This window comes from Saccostrea cucullata, unplaced genomic scaffold (assembly GCF_032062105.1).
Source record: "Saccostrea cucullata isolate Sc308-1 unplaced genomic scaffold, CSIRO_AGI_Scuc_v1 ctg216, whole genome shotgun sequence".
Taxonomy (NCBI): Eukaryota; Metazoa; Mollusca; class Bivalvia; order Ostreida; family Ostreidae; genus Saccostrea; species Saccostrea cuccullata.
Genome location: NW_026929284.1, coordinates 270,178 through 295,944, shown reverse-complemented (window position 1 = coordinate 295,944; position 25,767 = coordinate 270,178). Strand labels below are relative to the sequence as shown.

General features: G+C 34.1%; 2 protein-coding genes across 6 annotated transcripts in view; one reads left to right on the top strand and one right to left on the bottom strand.

Annotated features, from left to right (window-relative positions):
• Positions 1-13,462: 13,462 nt before the first annotated feature.
• On the top strand, positions 13,463-21,030 carry LOC134280311 (myo-inositol 2-dehydrogenase-like). 2 transcript variants are annotated; one of them, XM_062762728.1, is made up of 8 exons: positions 13,463-13,556; positions 14,554-14,777; positions 15,367-15,437; positions 16,571-16,679; positions 17,037-17,164; positions 19,751-19,983; positions 20,357-20,522; positions 20,771-21,029. In XM_062762728.1, the coding sequence occupies exons 1-8, from the start codon at positions 13,536-13,538 to the stop codon at positions 20,872-20,874; spliced, it is 1,056 nt and encodes a 351-aa protein (XP_062618712.1). In that variant the 5' UTR covers positions 13,463-13,535; the 3' UTR covers positions 20,875-21,029. The 2 variants fall into 2 exon arrangements, with proteins under 2 accessions (XP_062618712.1, XP_062618713.1); XM_062762729.1 differs by lacking the exon at positions 17,037-17,164 and having other exon boundaries at positions 19,755-19,983; positions 20,771-21,030.
• Positions 21,031-21,069: 39 nt separating this feature from the next.
• LOC134280310 (double C2-like domain-containing protein beta) overlaps positions 21,070-25,767 on the bottom strand; it is a 33,789-nt gene continuing 29,091 nt past the window's right edge. For all 4 annotated transcript variants that reach the window (XM_062762727.1, XM_062762724.1, XM_062762725.1 and 1 more), the window contains exons 13-18: positions 25,595-25,718; positions 25,048-25,205; positions 23,565-23,646; positions 23,068-23,164; positions 22,709-22,872; positions 21,070-22,063 (exon numbers count right to left, since the gene is read on the bottom strand). In XM_062762727.1, coding sequence (XP_062618711.1) covers positions 22,745-22,872; positions 23,068-23,164; positions 23,565-23,646; positions 25,048-25,205; positions 25,595-25,718 — 589 coding nt within the window. In that variant the 3' untranslated portion in view covers positions 21,070-22,063; positions 22,709-22,744. The remainder of the gene's footprint in view (positions 22,064-22,708; positions 22,873-23,067; positions 23,165-23,564; positions 23,647-25,047; positions 25,206-25,594; positions 25,719-25,767) is intronic.

Here is a 25,767-nt window from a genome sequence, read left to right as displayed (position 1 = left end):
ACTCTTGGCCAATAGAACTGCGTGGCGCAGTGGTTATAGCATCTGCTTTGGAGTCGCGGGATAAGGAGTTGATCCTTGGGCCGCGGATCGAACGAAACTGTATAAACCGAGGTTCCATGTCGCAGTAGTTAGGTGCAGGCACGAGAAAGAGTACTGCTCAATGGCCTAGTATAGGTCTGAATTTGAAGCCATCCACCTGCAAGTGGTGGCGTCTCCATATGAGTGAAAAATTCTTGAGAGCGGCGTTAAACAATAAACAATCAATCGAATACGTTGGTGTTAAGAGTTTTCATTCATCACACGTGTATTCATTGTGGCAAGACTTTTCCATGGATATAAATATTTTTGACTTTTTGATCTTGACCGTTGATCTTGAGTTTGACTTCTTTTGAAAAACTTGTCCATAACTTTTAAATAGTTGGTGATAGGGTACTAAGCCAATTAAGGCCTTCTGTTTGGTCCTTTTATTAGACCCTTTGACCTTAACTTTGGAGTTTGACCCACATTAAAAAGTGTTAATCTTGGCTATAAATTTCAGTGCATGGACTTTCATATTTCATAGGCATATTCATTAAGCCAAGTACTTTCTTTGGGTAACAACATTTTTGATCTCTTGATCTTGGAGTTTGACTTGCATTTGAGAAACTTAAACCCTCGCCAAAAGCTGACATATATGGGGACATCAATGTTTCACAAAAACATCTTGTTTCTACCTACTTTTCTTCGAAAACTTGAGACAACAAATTATTCCTCTACACATCTGGCAATAAAAATTTTTTTAATGATTTTTGAAACGTACATTTGCTACATTAAAGTTTAGAACTCAGAGAATTTAATTATAATTCGTTTACTTTAATATGGCACATGTAATGAATTGTACCTTTCCATTCTTCAAAAAAAAATGTACTATTCAGATATCCTAAAAAGAAAGTACGTGGATTTTTCAATGAAGTCCTGTGTCACAGGACTTCATTGAAAAATCCACGTATTTTTTTTTTAGGATATCTGTATAGTACTGTGTGTATACATTGTAAGAATAATTTTATCCTAGAATTCTATTAGGTACCATTGACATTAAGAAATATACAGTGTACCTTAAAATTTATTCTACAATGCACAGATTTACAGTGTAAATGACCGTGAGCTGCATTATTATAGAAAGTAATGAGCTGTAATACTGCTGAAGGATATGTTTACCACTGATTCTCAAATTATAGTCTCAATTCGCTTTAAATAATGTACCGTGTTTTAAGTAATATAATATTTCTAATAAATTTTATTTTCTGCAAGTCATATGAACCATTGTTGGTTGTTGATTAAAATACAACAATAGTTTGTTGTAACTTGAATGATTGTCTTAGGCGAAAATCGTATTTTGTAGCAGAAATCGATATTTACGTTACTGTCGCCGATCATAGTGTAGTTTTTATTTTAAACCAAAAAGAAGTTTTAAACCACTTACATACTTTTTTCTTAGTAAGATTGTCCTACATTTGAGTTATATTTTCTGAATATCACACCCTTCACACATATGCGTGTCACAAATTTTTAAAAATGTTAATATATTTATCAAATTTTGATGTCACCGCAAAATTATTACTTTTCTATTTGGAAATTCAAAAGGACTTGAAGGATTGCTAAACTGACTCAGTGGGATTAAGTTGTAACTTTTTAACATCATGAACACCTCTTCTATTGCATTGAACGGTAAAAAGACACTGTTTATTTGTATTTATAAAAAATAGCCCCCCTTTTCTTATGAGTCCAATGGTTAAGAAATTCATCGATATTTACGTGTTAGTAATTATTCACAAATTATGTATGAGAACTACACTGTTTCCTATGGGTCAAAATGCCTTACATTCAAGCGCTAGAATATGCCTTTAATTAACAGTGGAATAATTAAACAACATCATTAAAAGTTACGATAAATCTCAGAAAGATATTTACGTTACCGATATTTACGTTACCAATATTTACGTTACCATGTTTTAAAGTAAATTAAAATTAAATTCTAAAGCTGTTTGAACAGATTTGCGAGTGAATCTTAATGATTTTTAAAAAAACTAAAAACATGAAGAAATTCACTTTTTCTTAAAATGACATTATTTTCTGTAACAAGACTGCAGAAATGCTCTGCAAATGGAAGTGCACATGCAAAGGTGAACATTTTTTTTACACAATATCTTGTGCATCCGTGTGATTTGAAAACTGAATTGACATAATATTATTCAAAAATAGAATTGTGGTTTTATAATCGAATGTTTCTATTTTGAGCAATTGGTTAATATTGCATAGTTTTAAGTCTCTTATCATTCGGAAACAGAACTTTCTTAAAGTTTGTATTTTGCTGCTAGTTTGAAGTGATAGTGTATCATCAACTCTCTCTACACCTAAATTGTATACCAAGCTAAACATTTTGAAGAAGAATATATCATGTTTCGTAGGAAATATAATTCTCTCTCTCTCTCTCTCTCTCTCTCTCTCTCTCTCTCTCTGTGGGTGTTGGGTGTCAAGAAACTGTTCGAAATTGAATTCATTTCCATTTTTGTTGCTTTGCAAGAGATACATGTATTAAATTATGCACCTAATTTTTCCCATTTAAATTGTTGCTTAGGCATACATGTAGAACTTAGAACGTATGCGTCTATTCTTTAATGGTACTGAAAATTGAATTTACGTTATATTAATGTAGAATGTACGTATATTGCTCCATAGAGCACATATAATTTGCAACTGTAATTATTAACAAACCTTTTTAAGGATGGTGGTGGTAACTTTGTTTTATTTTTTGAGATTTGACGATAAAGTTTTCACAAAGCAATTTAGCATTTGAAATAATCAACAGATTAAATGGTGGAAGGGGGGGGGGTTAATAGATTAAATGATTCCTCCATAGATAACTCATAACTTGAAATTTCAATTCAACCCTTTGTCAAGAACACAGATAAGAAAATTCATAAAATTTAATAATTTGAAATAATATATTCATTTTCCCCCTTTTTATTTTTGTATGATATCTTTGGGCGATATTTGCAGAAGGATAAAACGTACGCTGAACTAGGACCTTAGGTCCCCTGCTCAGTTCACGTCTATCGAAGAAGGATAAAACGTACGCTCAACTAGGACCTCGGGTCCCCGGTAAATAGTTCGTCATTTTGCGTAGTAATAACACATTTTAGGAACTCTTCAAAAGTTCATCGATATCAATACGGAGACCTCAGGTCACCTTAATTGATTGAATTTTATATAATAGACAGTTTTCTTTGTCTTACTCCAAAATAATCTTATTTATAACTTTATACAGATATACTTTCTAATATATATATAAGCAGAAATGTTAAAGTAATTAGGGGGACCAAAACTAACCTGATATTATACATCAGTGGGGAGACCAGAGGTCACCTTATATTGTACATCATTAGAGGTATCCCAGGTCACCTTACATTTTAAATTAATAGGGGCCCAAAGGTAACCTTATATTGTACATCCTTTGGGGGTCCAGAGGTCACCTTAGATTGTACATCATTACGGGGACAAGTGGTCACCTAACAATGTTTGTACATCAGTAAATGGAACAAAGATCAAACGAACAAACGATCACCTTATATTGTACATTAGTAGGGGGACCAGAGGACACCTAACATTGTACATCAGTAGGGGGACCAGTGGTCACTTTATTATGTACATCAATAGGGAAACCAGAGGTCACCTTATTATGTACATCAGTAGGGGAACAAGAGGTCACCTTATATTGTGGTAGAAGGACCAGAGGTCACCTTATATTGTACATCAGTAGGGGGATCAGAGGTAACCTTTTATTGTACATCAGAAGGGAGACCAGAGGTCACCTTATATTGAACATCAATAAGGAAACCTGAGGTCACCTTATATTGTACATCAGTAGGGGGACAAGAGGTCACCTTATATTGAACATCAATATTGGGGACTAGAGGTCACCTTATATTGTATATAATCATAGGGGGACCAGAGGTCACCTTATATTGTACATCAATAAGGAGACCAGAGGTCACTTAATATTGTACATACGTAGGGTGACCAGATGTAACCTTATAATGTAAATCAGTAAGTGGATCAAAGGTTACCTTATATTGAAAATCAGTAGAGGGACTAGAGGTCACCTTATATTGTACATCAAAATGGGGGACTAGAGGTCACCTTATATTGTACATCAGTGGGGGGACCAGGGGTCACCTTATATTGAACATCAATAAGGGGGACTAGAGGTCAACTTATACTGTACATCAGTAGGGGGACTAGAGGTCACCTTATATTGTACATCATTAGGGGGACCAGAGGTCACCTTATATTGAGCATCAGTAGGGGGACCAGAGGACATCTTAGATTGTACATCAATAAGGAGACCAGAGATCACCTTATATTGTTCATCAATAGGGGAACCAGAGGTAACCTTATATCGGACAACATAAAGGAGACCAGAGGTCACCTTATATTGTACATCATTAGGGGGACTAAAGGTCTCTTATATTGTAAATCAGTAGGGGGACCAGAGGACACCTTATATTGAACAAATAAGGAGACCTGAGGTCACCTTATATTGTACATCAGTAGGGGGACAAGAGGTCACCTTATATTGAACATCAATATTGGGGACTAGAGGTAACCTTATATTGTACATTAATAGGGGGACAAGAGGTCACCTGATACTGTACATCAATAAGGAGACCAGAGGTCACTTTATATTGTACATAAGTAGGGTGACCGCAGGTAGCCTTATAATGTACATCAGTAAGTGAGTCAGAGCTTACCTTATATTGAAAATCAGTAGGTGGACTAAAGGTCACCTTATATTGAACATCAATAAGGGGGACTAGAGGTCACCTTATATTGTAAATCAGTAGGGGACCAGAGGTTATATTAAATTGTTTATCAGTAGGGAGACCTGAGGTCACCTTATATTGTACATCAGTAGGGGGACAAGAGGTCACCTTATATTGTACATCAATAAGGAGACCAGAGGTCACTTAATATTGTACATAAGTAGGGTGACCAGAGGTAGCCTTATAATGTAAATCAGTTAGTGGATCAGAAGTTACCTTACATTGAAAAATCAGTAGGGGGACTAGATTTCACCTTATATTGTACATCAAAAAGGGGGACTAGAGGTCACCTTATATTGTACATCAGTAGGTTGACCAGAGGACACCTTATATTGTACATCAGTAGGGGGACCAGGGGTCACCTTATAATGTACATTAGTAGTGGGTCCAGTGGTCACTTTATATTGTACATCAGTAGGGGGACTAGAAGTCACCTTATATTGTACATCAGTAGGGGGATCAGAGGTAACCTTATTTTGTACATCAGAAGGGAGACCAGAGGTCACCTTATATTGAACATCAATAAGGAGACCAGAGGTCACCTTATATTGTACATCAGTAGGGGGACCAGAGGTCACCTTATATTGTACATCATTAGGGAGACCAGAGGTCACCTTATATTGTACTCAATAAGAAGGCCAGAAGTCACCTTATACTGTACATCATTAGGGGGACTAGAGGTCACCTTATATTGTACATGATTAGGGGGACCAGAGGTCAACTTATATTGTTCATCAGTAGGGAAACCAGAAGTCACCTTATATTGAACATCATAAGGAGACCAGAGGTCACCTTATATTGTACATCAGTAGGGGGACCAGAGGTCACCTTATATTGTACATCATTAGGGAGACCAGAGGTCACCTTATATTGTACATCATTAGGGGGACTAGAGGTTATCTTTTATTAAACATCAGGAGGGGGACCAGAGGTGACCTTATATTAGAGCTGCTGAATAAATAACGTCCTCGTGCTCGGAAAGAAACAAAAGACGCTTTTCAATAATTTATTCATAATGATTTAACCTAATATTATCTTTTAATTAAAACACATGTTTGTAAACATTTTTATCCAATTTCATATTGTCTTTAGAACTCATTAATTTTGGGTATGACTCTTTGTATACTGGATAATGGCTAATCCTATGATTTTCTGGTCTTGTTTCTTCCTTTTGAAAGGCTATTTTTGTTTAATTTTGGAAAATGAAACAACTCAAAAGGCGAAAGATCTGGCGAATATTGTTAATGCGAAAGAACATTAACTTTCTGTTTATCTCCAAGACTCATTTACTCTTCAGGGCGTGCGGGTGAGGACGCTGCCATGAAAAAATCTAATGTAGTGGATTCCTGATTCTCATTAACCTTTGCAAAAAAAAATCCTTTCTAGATTCCTCCAGAAATTAAACTGCCTCTCCGAATACGAATTTGAACAACAAGACCACTAATATTTAAGAAAATTGCATATAAATCAGTCTTTTTGCTGTTGTAATGTTTTCAAGGACGGTATCCATTTTTGATGCCCATTATACATGTATATTTTTTTATCATTGAAATCCACCTGCTCAGTTGTCTATAAAACAGACATTGATTGCTGTAAATTTAACATACTAGTATTTCAGTGAGGATTTCTTTGGGATTCTTAACAAGTTTTACAGCAATGAACGGTTGAATTTCACTCTAATTTACTGATTCTGCACCATTCATTTTTAATGCAGTCTTGAATACCCTTGTTTTCCAGCTTCTCACAATGAATCTTTGTGATGAAAAGTGGTCACATAAACTGCCATAAATTCATTAAAGATTCAATAATGAGAAAAAGTCAAGCTTAATGCCATATATCTGTAGTATGTCATAGAGTTAAGGACATTATTTATTTAACAGCCCTCGTAATTTGTACATCAGTAGGGGGACAAGAGGTTACCTTATATTGTACATCATTAAAAATAATGATCACACTATTTTGAACCCTACTGGTAATATAACCCCTATTTTGAATGGAGAAACCTGAAGACACTTAATATTTTACATAAATATTGAGACCAAATAACTCCTTATTTGGTCACCTGAATCAGCTCATTGCTATCTGGTTTTTTTTTTTTTTTTTTTTTTTTGGCTTCTTGTGCATTTACATTCAAACATTTTAAGCCTTTCTTTGCAATCCCTCAACCATTTACAACCAATTTTGGTATTAAGCATCTATGGGTGAAGAGATTTTTTAAATCATGATCCCTGCCCTCCACCCCCTAAGGCAACAAAGTTGGGGCGAAACTACTACAATTGATGAAATCTTTAAAAATCTTCCTTACTGATTGACATCAAGCCGTCTAACTGTTGACATAATTATCATAAGCATTGACTCCTCTACCAAAATTGTGAAGTTTATTGTCCTAGGGTCAGGGGCCCTGGGGTTAGGGCAGGGCTATAAAAATTTATATCTTGAAATGTATTTATTCTTTGAAAATCTTTCCCTCTGCCCCTGGATATCAAACAACTAATTACATGCATAGATATGATGAGGAATGGATATTCTCTCCAAAGTTTTGAAATTCATGACCCAAAGGTCAGGGATTCTGGTGTTACGGTTAGGCTATATAAATTGTTAAGTTAAAATTCATTAATTCTTTAAAAAATCTTCCTCTGTGCTCCTGGATAACAGTTAAACTAACCACATATAGTTATGATAAGCAAGGGAGCCTCTTCCACCAGACACTTACAATTATAAATTTCAAGGTCCCTTGCTCATGGGTACCATTGCGGGGTGGGGGCTTTAATTAAATACTGTAATTGAATAAATGGTTTAAATTTTGTTCTTTGATATGAACCAATTTTTTTTTTATGAACAAGGGTGCCTTCTCCAACATTGTGAAATGTATGACCACAGGATGAGGGTTTTTGCGGTCAATTGGCACTACTATTTATTGCTAATTATTACTGATTATTTGAAATGCAGTTTTTGTTCCCCTTCGCTCTATATAGGCATTAAGTAGACAAACTAAGCATGCCAAGTATAGTTATGATCGATGAGCATTGGTGCTTTTTTTCCAAAATTGCGAATGTCTTGGCCTCTGGTTCAAAGCGCGAACATAATTTAATTGTTTAAAGTTTTATATGATGCTCAGATGACCTATAAGACCCATAGGCCTCTTGTCGTGTTCTTATAAGAGAACCTCGAGTATCCCGTTAATATGCATTTTATCTGTAACCTCTGGTCAGCCCTTATTTTCTTTTTATATGTCTCTTGGTTAACATGGGTCTAGAATCGTTGATGGCTTACTGAGTATTTCTGCAATCATATAAATTTCATTTATGACTGGTTTCCTTAAAAATGTACAACAAAGGAGACCACTGATCTCCCTATTTATATACAATACAAAATATAAAGTGACTGTATGTCCCCATAATGATCTACAACATAGGGTGACCTCTTACCCCCTATTGATGTATAAGGTAACCTCTGTTTCCATTTTTGATGTACAATATAATCTGACGTCTGGTCTTGTACAGTATCAGGTGACCTCTGGAAACCTTTCTGTTGTACAATATAAAGGTAACCTTTAGTCTCCATAATGAAATAAAATACAAGGTCACCTTTGATCAACCTATTGATGTACAATATTAGTTAACCTCTGGACCACCTAGTGACGAACGTTTTTTTTTATTTTTATTTTATTTTTTTTTTTTTTTTTTTTTTAATTTTAATAATTTTATTAATCATTATGCAAACAAACCGTTTACAATTCCTAACTAACCCGGGCCAGGATAGTTAGTATAACAAAAAAATAGAGTAACATATATTTAGTTAAAGCATTTCTACAAATGTCACCATCTTATTTTTATACATGTGAGTTTTTGTTGAATTCAGTAAAATGTTCATACTGTTTATAATATTTGTTTTTACATAGGAGTATAACAAATCTTCTGTTTCAGTTTTGTTCTGAACTCTACAAAACATTTTAAATTTATATATCTTGTATGCTAAAAAAGAAACAAAAGTATAAAAATTGTATTTTGGAATTCCGTTCAAAATAAAAACCTAGGACGACATGTTTCCACTGTACATCAAAATTTAACACAGAACTCAGATTTTTCCATAGTATATGAACATGATCACAATCAAAAAGTAAATGTTTAATATCTTCAATTTCATCACACATATTACATAAAGCAGAAGTTCTATATTTGCATTTAAAAAGAAAACTGTTACAACACAATATATTATTTCAACAATTTATAGTTAAATTCACATATTCTTTTGTCATAGATGTCTTTAACCTTATTTCTATATATATCCTTCCAACTCTCTTGAGCAACAGAAAATAATTTTTTATACATTAATTGATGGCTTGGGGCTTTAAATTTCTTACAGAGTAAATTATCGTAAAAAAAATTACATTTTTTATCTTCAATACAATATACACCATTTACAAAATCAAAATAACGCTCCCCTATATTCTGTATGTATGCACAGCAAGTCATATTGAATCTTAAAGATTTTTTATAGATCGCTGTTTTTAATATTTTGTATTCACACATCCAATTTGATTTTTGTTTTAAATCATCGGACAATTCTTGTAGAGTTTTAAATTTTCCATTTTTATTAAAAAGGTCTTTAACATGTGTTATCCCACTTTTGATCCAATTTTTAAAACATATTGTTTTGTTTTCATATTTAAACATATTATTATTCCATATTGGTTGCTGAGCAAAACTTACATTAGACAATTTAGTTTCATCGATGTATCTTTTACAATCATTAAAACTGCAAAATACTTCTTTATAAAAAACCGACATGTTTGAAATGATTTTAAAGTCTGGGGATTTTGTCTCCGATAATGATAATAGATAGTTGATATCAATATTAAGACTATTTAAATATCCTCTTATTATTTCGCCTATTATACACTTTTTATCTATCAAGTATCTAGCCCATGCCGCCTTTAAGGCCTTGAATTTCAATTCAATATCTATCACACCTATACCTCCATCTTCTTGTTTTCCGATCACAGTATCTCTTTTAATTCTATCGCGCTTATTCCATATGAAGTTAAATATGCTTCTCTTAATTTGTCGAATATGTTCGGGATCGGGCATTGGTAATATTGAACCCATGTATATAACTTTTGACGTAGCTAAAGAGTTAACGACACATGATTTCCCAAAAATAGTCAATTTTCTTTTTTTCCACGATTCAAAGAGTTTTTCCATGTTTTGAAAAGTCTTTAGCCAGTTCAATTCATAACATTGAATTTTATTATGGCCAATGTGTATACCTAAACATCGAACAGCATCATTTGTTACATGTATGCCGTCTATGTTAGTGTATTTATCTTTTAGACTGCCCAATAATATACATTGTGTTTTGCTTATATTGACCTTTGAACCAGCGTGTTTACAAAAATCATTAACAGTCTTAACTGCAACATTCAAAGAAGATATATCTTTTAAAGCCAGTGTGATATCGTCTGCATGCTGAATATTTTTAATATCCCTTTTCATGTTTAAAACATTAATACCCTGTATTTCATTGTTATTTTTAATTTTTAAGGCCAGTATTTCTGCCACAAATAGATACAATAGAGCTGAAATAGGACATCCTTGTCTGATACCTCTATTCATGCTACATGTTTTAGAAATCCAACCATTATTTTTAATTCTGAATATTGGTTTATTATATAGAATTTGGATCCATTGAAGAAAATTATCACCGAAGTTAAATTTTTTTAGAACTTGAAAAAGAAAATTCCACTCGACTGAATCAAAAGCTTTTTCAAAATCTAAAAATAGTAATATTCCGTCTTTTTCATTATCCATGCAATATTCATAAATGTCTAAAATCAATCTTGCATTAATACCTATGTAACGACCTTTGATATATGCTGATTGTTCATTACTAATTAATTTATCTATGACGCTTTGTAATTTTTTGGCTAGAACAAAAGCTATAATCTTGTAATCGGTATTTGTTAAACTCAATGGTCTATAGTTTTTAAGATTATTCTTGTCGCCCTTTTTAAATAAAAGAGTGATAAGTGCCAATCGCTGAGAATATGGTAATTCGTCTTTTTCAAATATAGTTAATATTACATCGTAAAAGAGAGGACCAATCTTATTCCAAAAACATTTAGTGACGAACGTTAAAACTAACCTGATGGCTCTGTCCCCCTACTGATATAAAATATAAGGTGACCTCTGGTCACCCTACTGATGTACAAAATAAGGTGTCCTCTGGTCCCCCTACTAATGTACAATATAAGGTGTCCTCTGGTCCCCCTACTGATGTACAATATAAGGTGACCCTTGGTCTCCCTACCAATGTACGATATAAGGTTACCTCTGGTCCCCCTATTGATGTACAATATAAGGTGACCTCTGGTCCCCCTACTGATGTACAATATGAAGCGTCCCCTGGTCCCCCTACTGATGTACAATTTAAGGTGACCCCTGGTCCCCCTACTGATGTATAATATAAGGTGTCCTCTGCTCCCCATACTAATGTACAATATAAGGTTACCTCTGGTCCCCCTACTAATGTACAATATAAGGTGTCCTCTGGTCCCCCTACTGATGTCCCCTACTGCTGTACAATATAAGGTGACCTCTGGTCCCCCTACTGATGTACAATTTAAGGTGTCCTTTGGTCCCCCTACTGATATACAATATAAGATGTCTCCTGGTCCCCCAACTGATGTACAATATAAGGTTACCTCTGGTCCTCCTATTGGTGTACAAAATAACGTTACCCCTGGTCCTCTTACTGATATAAAATATAAGGTGTCCTCTATTCCCGCTACTGATGTACAATATAAGGTGACCTCTGGTCCCCCTGCTGATGTTCAATATAAGGTGACCCCTGGTCCCCCTACTGATGTACAATATAAGGTGTCCTCAGGTCCCCCTACTGATGTACAATATAAGGTGACCTCTGGTCCCCCTACTGATGTACAATATAAGGTGACCCCTGGTCCCCCTACCTATGTACGATATAAAGTGTCCTCTGGTCTCCCTAATGATGTACAATATAAGGTGACCTCTGGTCCCCCTACTGATGTACAATATAAGGTGACCTCTGGTCTCCTTATCGATGTTCAATTTAAGGTGACCTCAGGTCCCCCTACTGATGTCCCCTACTGAGGTACAATATAAGTTGTCCTCTGGTCCCCCTACTGATGTACAATATAAGGTGACACTTGGTCCCCCTACTGATGTACAATATAAAGTGTCCTCTGGTCCCCCTACTTATGTACAATATAAGGTGATCTCTGGCCCCCCTACTGATGTACAATATAAGGTGTCCTCTGGTCCCCCTACTGATGTACAAATAAGATGACCACTGGTCCCCCTACTGATTTAGAATATAACTTTTGTTCCCCCTTCTAATGTAAAGTGCAATATAAGGTGTCCTCTGGTCCTCCTACTGATGAGGTTGCCTATTGAAGCATGACCTCATAAGGAAGACAAAGGAGGTATTAAATAATTTATTAACAAATAATTATTCCATTATGTTACAGGATTGGTGAAAAGTTCGAGCGAAATGAAAAGGAATGGGGTGGTAGGGGGCAAAATCTTCGTCTCCCCTGCTTGTTAGAGATCTGCGAATGCAGAGACTGGACGTCGTTTACTCTGAGTCGCTTACTATTAGTAACGAGATCAGAGGTTAGGCACTGTGTTTTATAGATACTATAATTTTACATGGAATAATAAAATCATAGGGGAGACCACAGGTCACCCAACATAATCCATAAATGTTAAATCTTATAAATCACATATCTTATAATATTGCAGGTAATGTTGCTCAGCAACCCCCCTCCCCCTCTTTGTTTTCTAATACCCATCAGATGGTTATTCCTTTACAAAAATAAATTTTCTGTTGTTTTTTTTACACTGAAAAGGCTTCACAGTATTACGATTTATTCTATTTTCACTTTACGTATGCAACGCACTACATTTTGTTGCGGAGTAAACAGGCGCGATATTTACGTGATATTTAGCAAACACTTCGTAATCAGGTAATGGCGAAATATTTTACCTTCTGATATTTTAAATAATGTGCGTTTCTCAAAATAGATTAATAAAGAATCAAATAATGAAGCATTTTAGGTAATATTGTCATTATTTAGCTTATCGTCAGATTTGATAAAAACCTTTTGTAATAAAAAGAAAATAATTTCATTTAAATGAAAATTATGCCTGTTTTGTTTTTACTAATAATTGAATCAAAGATTTTACACCCCTTTTACAAATGTGCTTAAACGGTTTCATAAATGTTTATAGTTAACAAAATTCGATGTGTATTATCTTAATTTTGTATTTTTCAAAAAAATTCTTTCGTTTCCAAATATGGCTTTTCAACATCACGTAAATATCTTGGTGTAAAATTAGCCCTCCAAGCGCTTTAATTTCGAAGGAGGTCAACAAAACACAGCATGAAGTATGTAAATCAAATTGTAATTTTTAATAACTATACACTTTCATGTTTCAAATGACATATAAAAATTTTAGTTTCAGTTCACAAAATGTTTTGACTTTTCCCAAAGTCGATTTGGAACTATAAACTGAGAATGCGTGTTTAAACGTGTTTATTCCGCTTACATAATCTTGTACCGGATATTCACATTACAATGCATGTCTCTTTAATATGTGTATATATTTGTAAGCTGGACGGATATGTTCTTGGATGATCAGTCCTGATTACAAGGTACATATAATTGTTGTGAACTCAGAAAAAAAATGTTTTATTGTTTTGTTTAAAAAAACAACAACAATGCATTACTATAGTATCTACTAATCAAATCATAACACTGTTATTGCAGCTCATCATTTTGTAGTGGGTACAACATTTAAGTAAAACTATTAAAACTGAAAAGACTACAAGATGTGTTTTTACAACACTGATGACCCATATGCAGGTAGCTCATTGCGAAGGTTAAAGTTTCGTAAATGCGCCAGTAAAATTCCAGGGCCAGAAGAACAAAATGTTACCCAAAGTAAGGGCTTGTGTCATTGAATACACCTGGTAAATAATAAGACAGTCCAAGTATCAACCATTCAAAAGTTATGGTCAAGGTTAATGTTTTCTAAAATTGAGTCAAACTCCAAGGTCAAAAGGTTAAAATTAATGGTACACAGGTGAAGACCTTGTCATAAGAAATACACATGCAAAATATAGAAGCCATAGCACCAACTGTTCAAGAGTTATGTAGAAGTTTAATTTTTTTAAGTAGGTCAATCTCCAACGTCAACTAAAGTATCTAAAGGAAATTCTTCTCACAAAAAATATACAGGTCTGTGAAAGTCGAAACCCCTTGCCAACTATTTAAAAGTTACAATGTATGACCAAGGTAGGTCTTTAATTAATGCACATTATAGTATAAACTTGTAAGGATAAACAAAATTTCAGTGATTTCTTTGTGTAAATTCTGTTTGTTTCTTTAATTTTCTTGACAAAATAACGATATCTTATTTTATATCTAAGCTCTCTGGGGTCTTCACTCATCATTAAATTATCTTTCTCGAAATTACGAGATGATTCTAGCAAAGGCAAAGTCTATCCCTTTAATTATTTCTTTTCTCGTAATAGCGAGATTTTTCTTTCCATTTACGATTTAACTTGATTCGTACGAGATTGTTCTCATCAAAACTAAGGGGATACTTGTTACTTTACCCGACACCACACTACAAACTATAAATTCCAGATGGAGGGAAGCCGGAGACTCGGTGCTGCTCTATTTGGAGTGGGGAGGATCGGACAGGTCCACCTAAAGAACATGGTGGACAGTGGGAGACTGACCATCAGATGGTTAGTGGACGTACCAGCACAGCATGGAGTGATGACTGAACTGATAGGGAAACATAGGTTACAGGGGGAGGCTCAGGTGATCGACATCAAGGCCAGTCAAAAGGTGTTCGAAGACCCCAGGTAATGCATTTGTATTGGGCCATTTTTGCACTTTTGGACAGGTCAACGTTTTTGAGGTTGAACAGGTGTTAAAGGCACACTAGCCTCATAATTTATTACTTCTTATTTAAATGGTATCATTGTTAATTCTGGGTTAAATCAGATCAACGATTTAAAAATGTCTTACCACAGGATTAAAAAAAATTGTATTTTTTAATCGTATACAAGTTTGATTCATTCAGGTCTCGAAAGATATAGTATGAAATTCGTTCGTGGTAACATTATATAGCCTGGGTTTCTTAATAATTAAGACACTTAACAAAAAATGATAAAAGAAATGCTGAAAGAATATGTCAATGATTAAAGAAGATACATTTTATAGTGTATCTTCCTCATAAATCCAATGGCTCTTGTAATTGTAAGTGATTTAGACACACGGGTGACCTTCAAGGCCCATGGGCCTTTTGCAAGTTTCCATCAAGAACGAGAGCTGATGAGCTATATATATATTAGATTTAATATATTCAGACAAACATTTCATTCTTTAGACAGAAAAATAGCATTCCCATGTTTCTTGTTTACTTTTACTATAATTTGATTACATTAACAGGGTTGATGTCGTTATAATTTGTACCCCAACGCCATTTCACTCCGATATCATAAAAAAGGCCTTAACTGCAGGTAAGATGTACATTCATACAGAGCTACATATGCCACGGAAACTTTAAAGATGACCATAACTTTTGATTGGTTGAAGCATAGAATTTCATACTGTAATTCTTAATGTAACTCCTTTACCAACTAAATTGACTTCTTGACCTTGGACTTTGGCCCACTTGTGAAAATAAATACCTAACTTAAGGCCGGTAGACACGATGAGATTTGTAGTATAATACAAGTATTGTAATACTTTTGTATTATAATACTTTTGTACACACGCTAATACATATCTTATAAGATTGTAAATAAACTATTACAACCACATGTTTTCTCCTGCCATATTTCTCTCTCTGTCAAAATAATAAAAATGATAATGATAAGCTCTGCTACTAGCATCTTTTTTGTGGTAGCTACAGCCTGATATATTCCACAAGTCCTCTTCCCCTTCCCATAAAACCACGAGTTTTTCGATATTTTACTCGCAAAGTCGGCCATTATTATTTACCATGTGCTTTAATTAGTAGTGATATAAATAGGATGACCCCCAATGTGAGTACATTTGATTGGTTGAAAGTGAAAGGTGAGTTAAGACTTGTATTAGGAAATAAAGCATTGCTCTTTTTTTAATACAGTTTTATAAGTTTCGAAAAATCTTATGATACACTGTATTAAGAGTGTATACACAGTAAGATTTTGTATTATAATACAAATCTTACAATACAAATCTTACCGTGTATACCGGCCTTTAAACCTTGACCATAACTTATACCGATATTTATCATAACAAAACCTTTCCAAGGGTGTAAATAGATTTGACCTTGACCTTAGAATTGACGCACTTTCAAAAAAGATTTACCTTGCCAATAATTTTTAGAAAAAAAAATGACAAGGACTCCCCTTGTTTATAATTGATTTTGACCATCTGCATGACCTTGACGACACTTTTAAAAAAGTATAAACCTTGACCATAACTTTAGAATGGCTGGTGCTTGGTCTTCCATATATTTTCCAGATATTTTCAATGGCAGTGACACAAGGGTAACACCATTTTTGATCTTTTGAACTTGGGGTCTGACGTGCATTTAAGAAGTTTAACCTTCACCGCCATATGGGGGCATCATTATTTCAAAAACACACTTTGTTAAATATTACAGGAAAGCATGTGATGTGCGAGAAGCCGTTAACTTTAACAGTTTTAGATTCAAAAGAGTGTTACGAAGTGGCGAGAAACCATGACAGAATTTTATTCTGCGCCTACAACAGGTAAACCAAGACGTGCAAATTTGTTAAATGTGAACAGAATATTTCTTTTTTATTTATAAAGAACTTATTCATTATATTGGCGAATTCAGTTATCAGTTTATTCTGTTTCGTCGCGAAAGGGTTAAATTACTAATTCCACTTAAAAGGTTCAAAATTTTCCATAACTTGCTTATTACATTTAAGTTTGTATCAATTTTTATGAATCATTGTGTTTTAATTACCTAAGAGCCCAGTATAGGACAAAATTGCAGCTCTACACCGGCAGGTGGTGGTGCCTCCATGAATGAAAAATTCTCGAGCGCGGGACCAGGACGTTAAACAACATACAAACATTACTTGGATTTTATTCTTTTCCAGACGTTTTGACAAACAGTTTTATAAGCTGTACAGCCGTTACAAGAAAGGTGAAATCGGAAAGATACGTGTGGTAAAATTTACCAGTAGGGAAGGTGGACAGACCGAGGAATATCTAAAGAACAACAAAAGTAAAGTTTAGAAATCTTCGTCTTGACTATACATGTATCATACAAGAAATGTGAATGCTACCAAAGACATTCTAATTCTTATATTGTGACTCGTTCTTTTTTGTCCCCCGCTTGAAAAGTGGGGGATATTAATTTGGGTTTGTCCGTCTATCAGATCAAAGTTGCATAAATCCGTCCGTCTTTCTGTCTGTCTGTAACGCTTTCGTTTCCACACGATATCTCAAGAACCCTTTGAGCTTTCGCAATAAAATTTTGCATAGCAACTCCCTATGGACAATAGAAGACCCCTATTGATTTTGAGGTCAAAGGGTCAAAGTTCAAGGTCATAAATTCGCAAATTCTGTCTGTTATAACACTTTCGTTTCCACACGATATCTCGAGAACCCTTTGAGCTTTTGCCATGAAATTTTACATAACAACTTTCTATGGCCTAAGGAAGACCCCTATTGATTTTGAGGTCAAAAGGTCAAAGTTCAAGGTCGTAAATATATACATTCTTTCTGTGTGTAACACTTTCTTTTTCGGGCGATATTTCAAGAAGATTTTGAGCTTTTGCAATTGAATTTTATACCAAAAGTCCCTACGACCTCTCTCACCCCTCTCAAAGTGTCCTGCCCCTTTTGTTTTAGAAGTATTTATTGTATTACATGTCGCTATTTTTAGCACAGGGACATGAGGAGAGTTATTACGTATAAAACAGGTTCTCGGCGGACTCTATCTTCTTATTACATCTATTAGAACTGTTTAATAAAGGTTAAATTAGACACAATGCATTGTGTCAAATTTTGAAAATATATACATGTATGTGACTTCATCTTTGTATATATTAGTAGTTTAAATAAACATGTGGGAATAGAGAGGCTTCGTGGCGTAGTGGTATGTCTCTCGCGTCATGTGTGAGAGGTCCCTGGTTCAAATCTCGGTCGATCCATTTACTTTTTTTTCTGATTTTTTTTTTTTAACTAAATGATAGTATTCAGCATGTAAAATGAAAATTTTATAAGGTGTGGCTTCTACAAACTCATAAAATCATCATCACAGAGTGATAAATATTCCATATAAAAAAGAATCTTCTATACTCATAATAAAGAATAAGCAATCAAATCTTTATATCCATATTGGCATATTTTATTTGCTTCAGTATGTGTACATGTATACTTTAATAATTTTTCAACTGAAGTCAGGGGGATCCGACAACCCCCCTCCCCGAACTGCGCATGGTTTACTCTTTCCCTAAGCGGGGGACACAAATTCTCTGAATTATTTTATTTTTAGCTCACCTCAACGAAGTTGGGGGAGCTTATTTGGTACCGTCGGCGTCCCAGGTTTAGGTTAATTTTTTTCTGAGCAGTTTTCTTTTTAAGTACTTCTATGCCCTTTATTGATTAGACATGCGTGTAAGATGCTTCTAGAGTGTTTCATTATACCAATCAAGGCATTAGATGCTTCAATTTCAGCAAAGGAATGACCAGGTTGATGTTTTTGGAGCAAGTTAAAAATTTTTGGTGCAGTTTTTGAGGTGGATTTCGATCATTTCCAAGTAACTATATGCCTTATGTTGACCAAACTTGCATGGATGATATGTCTAGGGATGCACACTACCAGGCTTGCTTTGGATGCTGAATTTGACCTACATTTTCCTGATGAGTGAACAGTTTTATGTTTTGGTGCAAGTCTCATTTCCAAGTAGAGCCCTTTAATGATCAAACTTGCATGGATGGTAAATCTAAGGATGCATACAACCAGGTTTGTTTCAAATTACTATGATGTTGAATCTGACACTACATTTTCTGGATGAGTGAAAAGGTTAGTTTTTTATGCAGGTTTCATTTCCAAGTAAGTATGAGCCCTATGTTGAGCAAATTAAACTTGCATTGATGATACATATAAGGATGCTCACTAATGGACTTGCTTCGGATGCTGAATTCGACATACATTTTCCAGATAATGGACCAGGTAAGGTTATGGATGCAGCACAGGGGCATCATATCCACTCTGTTCTCTACTTCACATGTATTTTTTATAAGTGAAGTAGAGAACAGAGTGGATAAGATGTCCCTGTGGATGCAGGTCTATCACCAAGAAACTATAAGGCCCATATTAACCAAATTTGCACAAATGATCATGATGCATCAAGGGTTGAAAACTCTCAAAAACTTGCTTCAGATGTTGGATTTGAATTGTTTCTTGATGGGCCACTAGTTTTATGTTTTTGGATAGGTATATCCAAGCAACTCTGTAAGCCCTATCAGAACAAAATTGCATAAATTTTGCATTTTTTGATTTACACTTTTAGAATGTTGGTTAATTGTGTGATTTTGTCTTACTTAAAGACAACATTCGTTGAGAGCTCTGTAATCTCTGATTACCTATGTTTTATCTACTTTTTGCACTGTCCATCCATCTGTCTGTCTAACTGTTTGGTCACAAAAAAAAACTTTAACCTTGCCAATAACTTGAATTGGTTCGAGCTATGACTTTCATATTGAAATGTTTACTAGTAAGTAATTTTTTTATCAAAGCCCCCCCCCCCCCCTCTCTCTCTCTCTGTTTCTTGTATTATATTTTGTCACTGTTTTCCGTCAGGTAGAATTTTCCTCGATATGGCCATCCATGATATCGACTATATCTGCTGGTTAGTGGGAGAAAAACCTTTGTCCGTCTGTGCATTTGGTTCCATTTCTTCAGACAATTCCACACTTTATCAAAAGTTTGACGATTTTGACTCTGTGACAGCCATTTTGAATTTTCCAAATGGAGTGATGGCACAGATGGAAGCCACTAGGGAGGCAAATATTGGATACGAGCAGAAAGTCGAGGTAATTTATAACTCCAGAAACAGATGACAAGTTAATTACGATTCAGAGAATTATTATTATACCCCATATGATACGTATAATGTTTCATAATATACATGATATAAGCAAGATGAATCTTTTTCAACAAAAATGACTCTTTTTCATGGTAAATATATTACGTGACAAAAGTAATTATTTCTTTCAACAATTAAAAAATTATATATAACACCTGGAGTTTCCACTATTGCGTAACCCTTCTGTCCCTAGTAATCCTTCCGTCCGAATATATAGGTACTTCTTTATTAATATCAAAGAAAAGGTTGGAGGATTGGAGGTTGAAGACATTTAGATTTGATAACGTTTTTGTTTTAGCGCTATATGCTTGTATTTGTAGGTGTTGGGAACCAGAGGCCTGATCCAGACACAGAACATTAAGACGAGCGAGTTGTATACAGTAACCCAGGAGTCCTGTAAATCGGAGCCTCTCCTACAGACATTTCTAGACCGTTACATTGACAGCTTCCCTACAGAATTAAACCACTTCATTGACGCCGTCCAAGGTCTGTTATCTGTAGATACATGTCTATACATGAGGCCCATGGTCCTTAATGATCACCTGTTTCCAAAAGCAGAATTTCGTATGCATTTTACATGTCACCAATCAAATCCTTTGTAAATTTTTTGTACACTACACAATTATAATTATATTGAATAGGAAACGATTTATGATGCAAAGTTTGAATTTGCAGTTTACTTAATATACATTGTATGTCATATTGTTGTTCTTTAATAATGCAACTTTTTTCAGGAAAAGAAGATATTTTAGTGACAGCTGAGAGCTGTATAATCGCCATGGAGGTCTCAGAAGCACTCAGTAAATCATTGAAAACCAAAACTATTGTTCAGTTATGATTGTAATTTACATGTGTTTGATAGAATTATGTTATATTAACAAAATTACATATCAGAAATTAAGGATTTAAATTTTATGGGTTATAAATACATATCATTTTAGAGTAAATTTGCAGTATTGCTATAAATATATATGAAGTTGTATAATTTCGTGTACATTATACACTGTATACATTTGTCAAATTAAAAAAAATCTTGAATTTTACCAAAATCTTTATTATTTTAAAGATTTTTTTTTCTTTTCTAGATGGGTGAGTGTTGATAAATTTAATACATTGTACATTTAGATCTGAACATTTTATAACAATGACATTATAAATACATGAAATTCACAACCATTAAACAGTAAGGCATCATATGATAGGATCCTACCAATCATAGCCCTGCTGTATCGGAAGACAACACAGAAATTCACATTGAGCAGGAAACAGTATCAAAAACAGATCTTTCAAGATTTTTAATTACAAAAAATGTTCAAAAAATATTAAAGAAAATATGGAAAGATTTCTTTGATTTCCAGACAGTAAGTATTCATATCCTGTGTATGTATATTATTTATATATATATTATGAAAAAGTTGTGACAATAGGAAATATTTCCCTTGCTAATATTAAAAATATCCAAAAAAGGTCATGAGAATAATTAGAGAACATCAAAGTTAAAGTTACAAGAACAGTACAGACTTAAAAGTCTTACACTGGAAAAATAAAAAAATATTGCACTAAAAACATTGTAAATATCAAATTAAAAAAATCATGATTTGCTTGGGAAAAATAATAATGTGTGAATGAATTTTGTATTGATATCTTTAATATTTTCATTAATATCAAATTCCTAGTTAGAAAAACCCAATACAGTAGGACAGCAATAATTACAGTCAAACCTGTTTTTGTCAATGTTAGAGATATCAAATTTTAGCTGCACTTTAAATTTTTACAAGACTGTGGTAAGAAGAAAAATGATAAGAAAATGTTACAAAAAGGGGACATCAGAAGAGGATTTTAACATTATTTTTGAAAAATGTGTACATATGTACTTGTTTGTAAATGGGAATTTGAGAAAATACACATATACAATAAAGTGGTACTCTAAAACATCTGATACATAACAATGGAGAACTGCTACTTCTTGTCTTCTGTTTAGTAGGGTGTGCTGGACAAGCCAATTATGTCTCCTAGTAAACATCAGGCTAAAAGACAAGTGTAATAGGTTTTCTTCAATTTTATGCTTAGTAAGATTTATCAATGTGTTCTTAACTACGATATTCTTGCATTTGATATAAGAAATATCTACAAATAAAAATCCTGCTAAATTTCACTTAAAATTTAAGCAAGAAAAAAACAAATATGTATTAAATCATCTGACAAAATTGTTACTATTATATGTTAATGTATACTTATAAGTTACTGTGATCATGTGCCCTTCATTTAAAACCTTGATCCAGGGTCACTATAGACGTATATAAGATGTTCTGGACCTTTACTACATTAGAAATACTACATTTTTCAATCAAGGTCTAGATTTGATCATTCAGCTGTAATCCTTAATGAATAATAGGTTTACCACACTTATATATACCATTTTGTGGAATACATTAATATCAAAATCAAAGCAAGGGTTACTGAAAACTCTAATAATAAAAAAATGTAGGGATGTGTGTTTATCTAAACACTGGGGAAAATATTAAACTTTAAGTAGAATATTAATGCAAAATAACTAGCTCAAAATAAAATCATTTGTGTTTGGAGATCAATAATTGGACATCATGAAAAAATATAATTATGTTTACTCATTAAAGAATACATGCAAGGATTAAAAAATAAAAAAAACTCACAACACAACAGTAATTAGGGTGGGGGTGGGTACTGATTTAAACCTCGGGGATAAGTTCAGCTGCCAGGGTGTGCCACCGCTCAAACTTGTGGTCAGGGTTCTTCAGGGTATCGTACCAGTGCTTCAGGCGGTGCCCCTTAGAGTTGATTCCAAGCTGAACACCACCTAAATGTTCAAATTTATCTATAACACCACCTAAATATTCAACTTTATCTAGAACACCACCTAAATACTCAAATTTATCTATGACAGCATAAATGAAGCTGCTGCAGAATTGGTGTACATATCAATGATATATTTTCTTTGCTTATCAATATACCCTCCAATTCCATTTGATTCTGTTTGACTGTATTGCCTTACCAATGAAGTCATTAGCTTTGCCAATATCCCTATCCCAAACAGTAATCTCTAGGGTCTTCTTAGCTAGTTCATTATGCTTAACTTCATAAATAAATTCCTGAAAGAAACAAATTTTAAAATCTGTAAAAGTCACACAAGATGATTATATGTCAATGAATATTTATTGAATCCATATTTTTAAAAATTGACTGGTTGCTTTTCTTATCTATCATGAATTCTTTTTAGAGCATAAAAAGAAAGATGTATATTCCACCTGTATGTTAAGGAATTTCTACAAAATGAATGGTGTATACAGGGTTATTTTTGCCCCTTGTCATTTTTTGCACTTGCAAAGTATTTTGTCACTTTTTATATTTGCCCAGTCATAGTTCTGTTTCAAAAATTATTCTGTTCTTTGAATTTGCCATGTTATAAATTCCCCCAACCATAAAGAGGACAAAAGAGGATGAAAATAAAGTAGGAGTGAAATTTTTCCTGTGTACAGTATTCTTTTTTACCTCATTATATTCTGGATTTAGAGTTTTCTTTTTAACTGCTGTTTTAAACTTGGACCTCTTTTCGGGGTCTGGTTTTAAGTACCTAAAATAAAGGATTTTACTTTGGTAACACTTGAATCAAAATAATAATACTTAAACATCTGATTATGAGTGAATCTCTTGATAGTAAATTACTTACAGTTTGACATAAGGGTCCGAGTATCCATTGGTATCATTTATAATACACATTTACGAGGGGTTATCAAAAAGTTCGTGGACTAGCGTCATAAAATTAAAACCGCTTTAGGTACATCAATGAATTTTAAAATATCTAGTTAGCATCATCTTTTCTATCTAAAGAATAAACCATGAATCATAAAATTTATTTTTTAATAAATTACAAATGTTTTGTCAGCAGTGGTATGTCCAGGCGGCGCAATCTTGAACACGACGTTTTTACGACCAATGTGTAACTGAGAAAAACTCTTTTGATATGATCATTTGACATCCAAAATTCTCGTTAATTCGGGGGGGGGGGGGGGGTGGGTGGGGTGGGGATACAATTGTTCCATAACATATAAAATTTTCACTTCATTCTGGAAGTCCTATGAAATTTTATCGTAAATTTTACACGGAATGAACAAACAAATGAGGCCTTGAAAATGACGTCAAAAGGGGGGAGGGGTTTCCGTCTCCAACATTCTATAAAGTTTTGCCCCTGAAAAAACTGGTATAAATCTAAAATATGTTGATACTGGCTATAGAGCAATAATATGCATCCAGAGAACTTGTCTTTTAATGTCAAAATAGATTCAGAGAGAAAAGGGATACACAGTTAATGCCGATTTGCAGTCAAGGTGTGAAAAATCAATCACGTCAAAAAATGACGTTGATCGTGTGTAGATATTGAACTCCCAAAAGCAAAATAGGCTGGCACAAACAAGCGCGGATCTCTCCCAATGTATTAACCCATTTTGAATATTAATTATATTCATTGAAGGCCACTTTTCGTGACATTGTAAAGTAATATATACAAGGCGGGTTTAAGTCCTTACTCAGTTCCAGGGAATCTCATCAAAAAAGTGTATGCGGTAGAAGAAACGGACATTGAAAAAACAATGACGTTATCGGACGTCATGAAAATAAATGACGACAGCGCCGAGTGATCATATAATGTCGTTTTCATTTTACAATAATTTGGCAAATAATTAACGTATCAGGCTAAATTTTTCAACATTTCTTTATTTTTTGTTGTTTTATGTTCCACACAAATTTTGAAAGCACAGACTACATAGTACTAATTTTATAGCCTCAGTCTACGAACTTTTTGGTAACCCCTCGTATAATACTAACAGCTGACTACAAGGGTATGAGTGAATCTCTTGATAGTAAATTACTTACAGCTTGACATAAGGGTCCAAGTATCCATTGGTATCATTTATAATACACATTTATAATACTAACAGCTGACTACGAGGCTATGGGTTAATAGTAAATTACTTACAGTTTGACATAAGGGTCCGAGTATCCGTTTGTATCACACGCTGCTAACTCGGCACATCGGACCACCGACACTACCAGGGCCTGCTTGGACGTGCAGTATCTCAGTCCCAGGAGGATCTTACCCCTGTCATGTGACAGCAAGTCGTCATCCTTGTCAGTCTGGAAGAATAGTCATCTATTACAAAATTTGTCTAATATGACTGCTTGTGGCCCTGCTATTTAGAGATATGATTTTGAACGGTTTTTCCTAAGCATTCCCATACAAATGCTGAGTCCCACTATCACCCCATTATAGTCTCAGGGGCCGTTAATTTGTGCACAGTTTTTTACTCAAAAGTATTAAAATAGCAATTTTAATAACAGATTAACTATCTGGAACATATATTCCTGAACACGTCTTTAGCTATGAATGACTCAGTTTGCGGTTTTAGAATTCAGTGTGTTCCATTTACCTTGCTCCCTAATCAATTCCTGAAGTAGATGTTTTACAAAGAAAACTGCACCTAATTCCATTTTCTGATCAATTACAGAATCACTAATCCACTTACTGGGATTTGTTTTTCCAGACAGACATTGAAGTGTTTAGTCTGATGGGGCTGCAGTCTCTTTAGAGGAACTCTGGTCTCTCCAATAAAATCAAACCCAAAGGCATCCTCATCAAGTACAGCTAACCTATTAATTTAGCAAATACAGTAAGCATAAAAATTCAGCATATTAATCC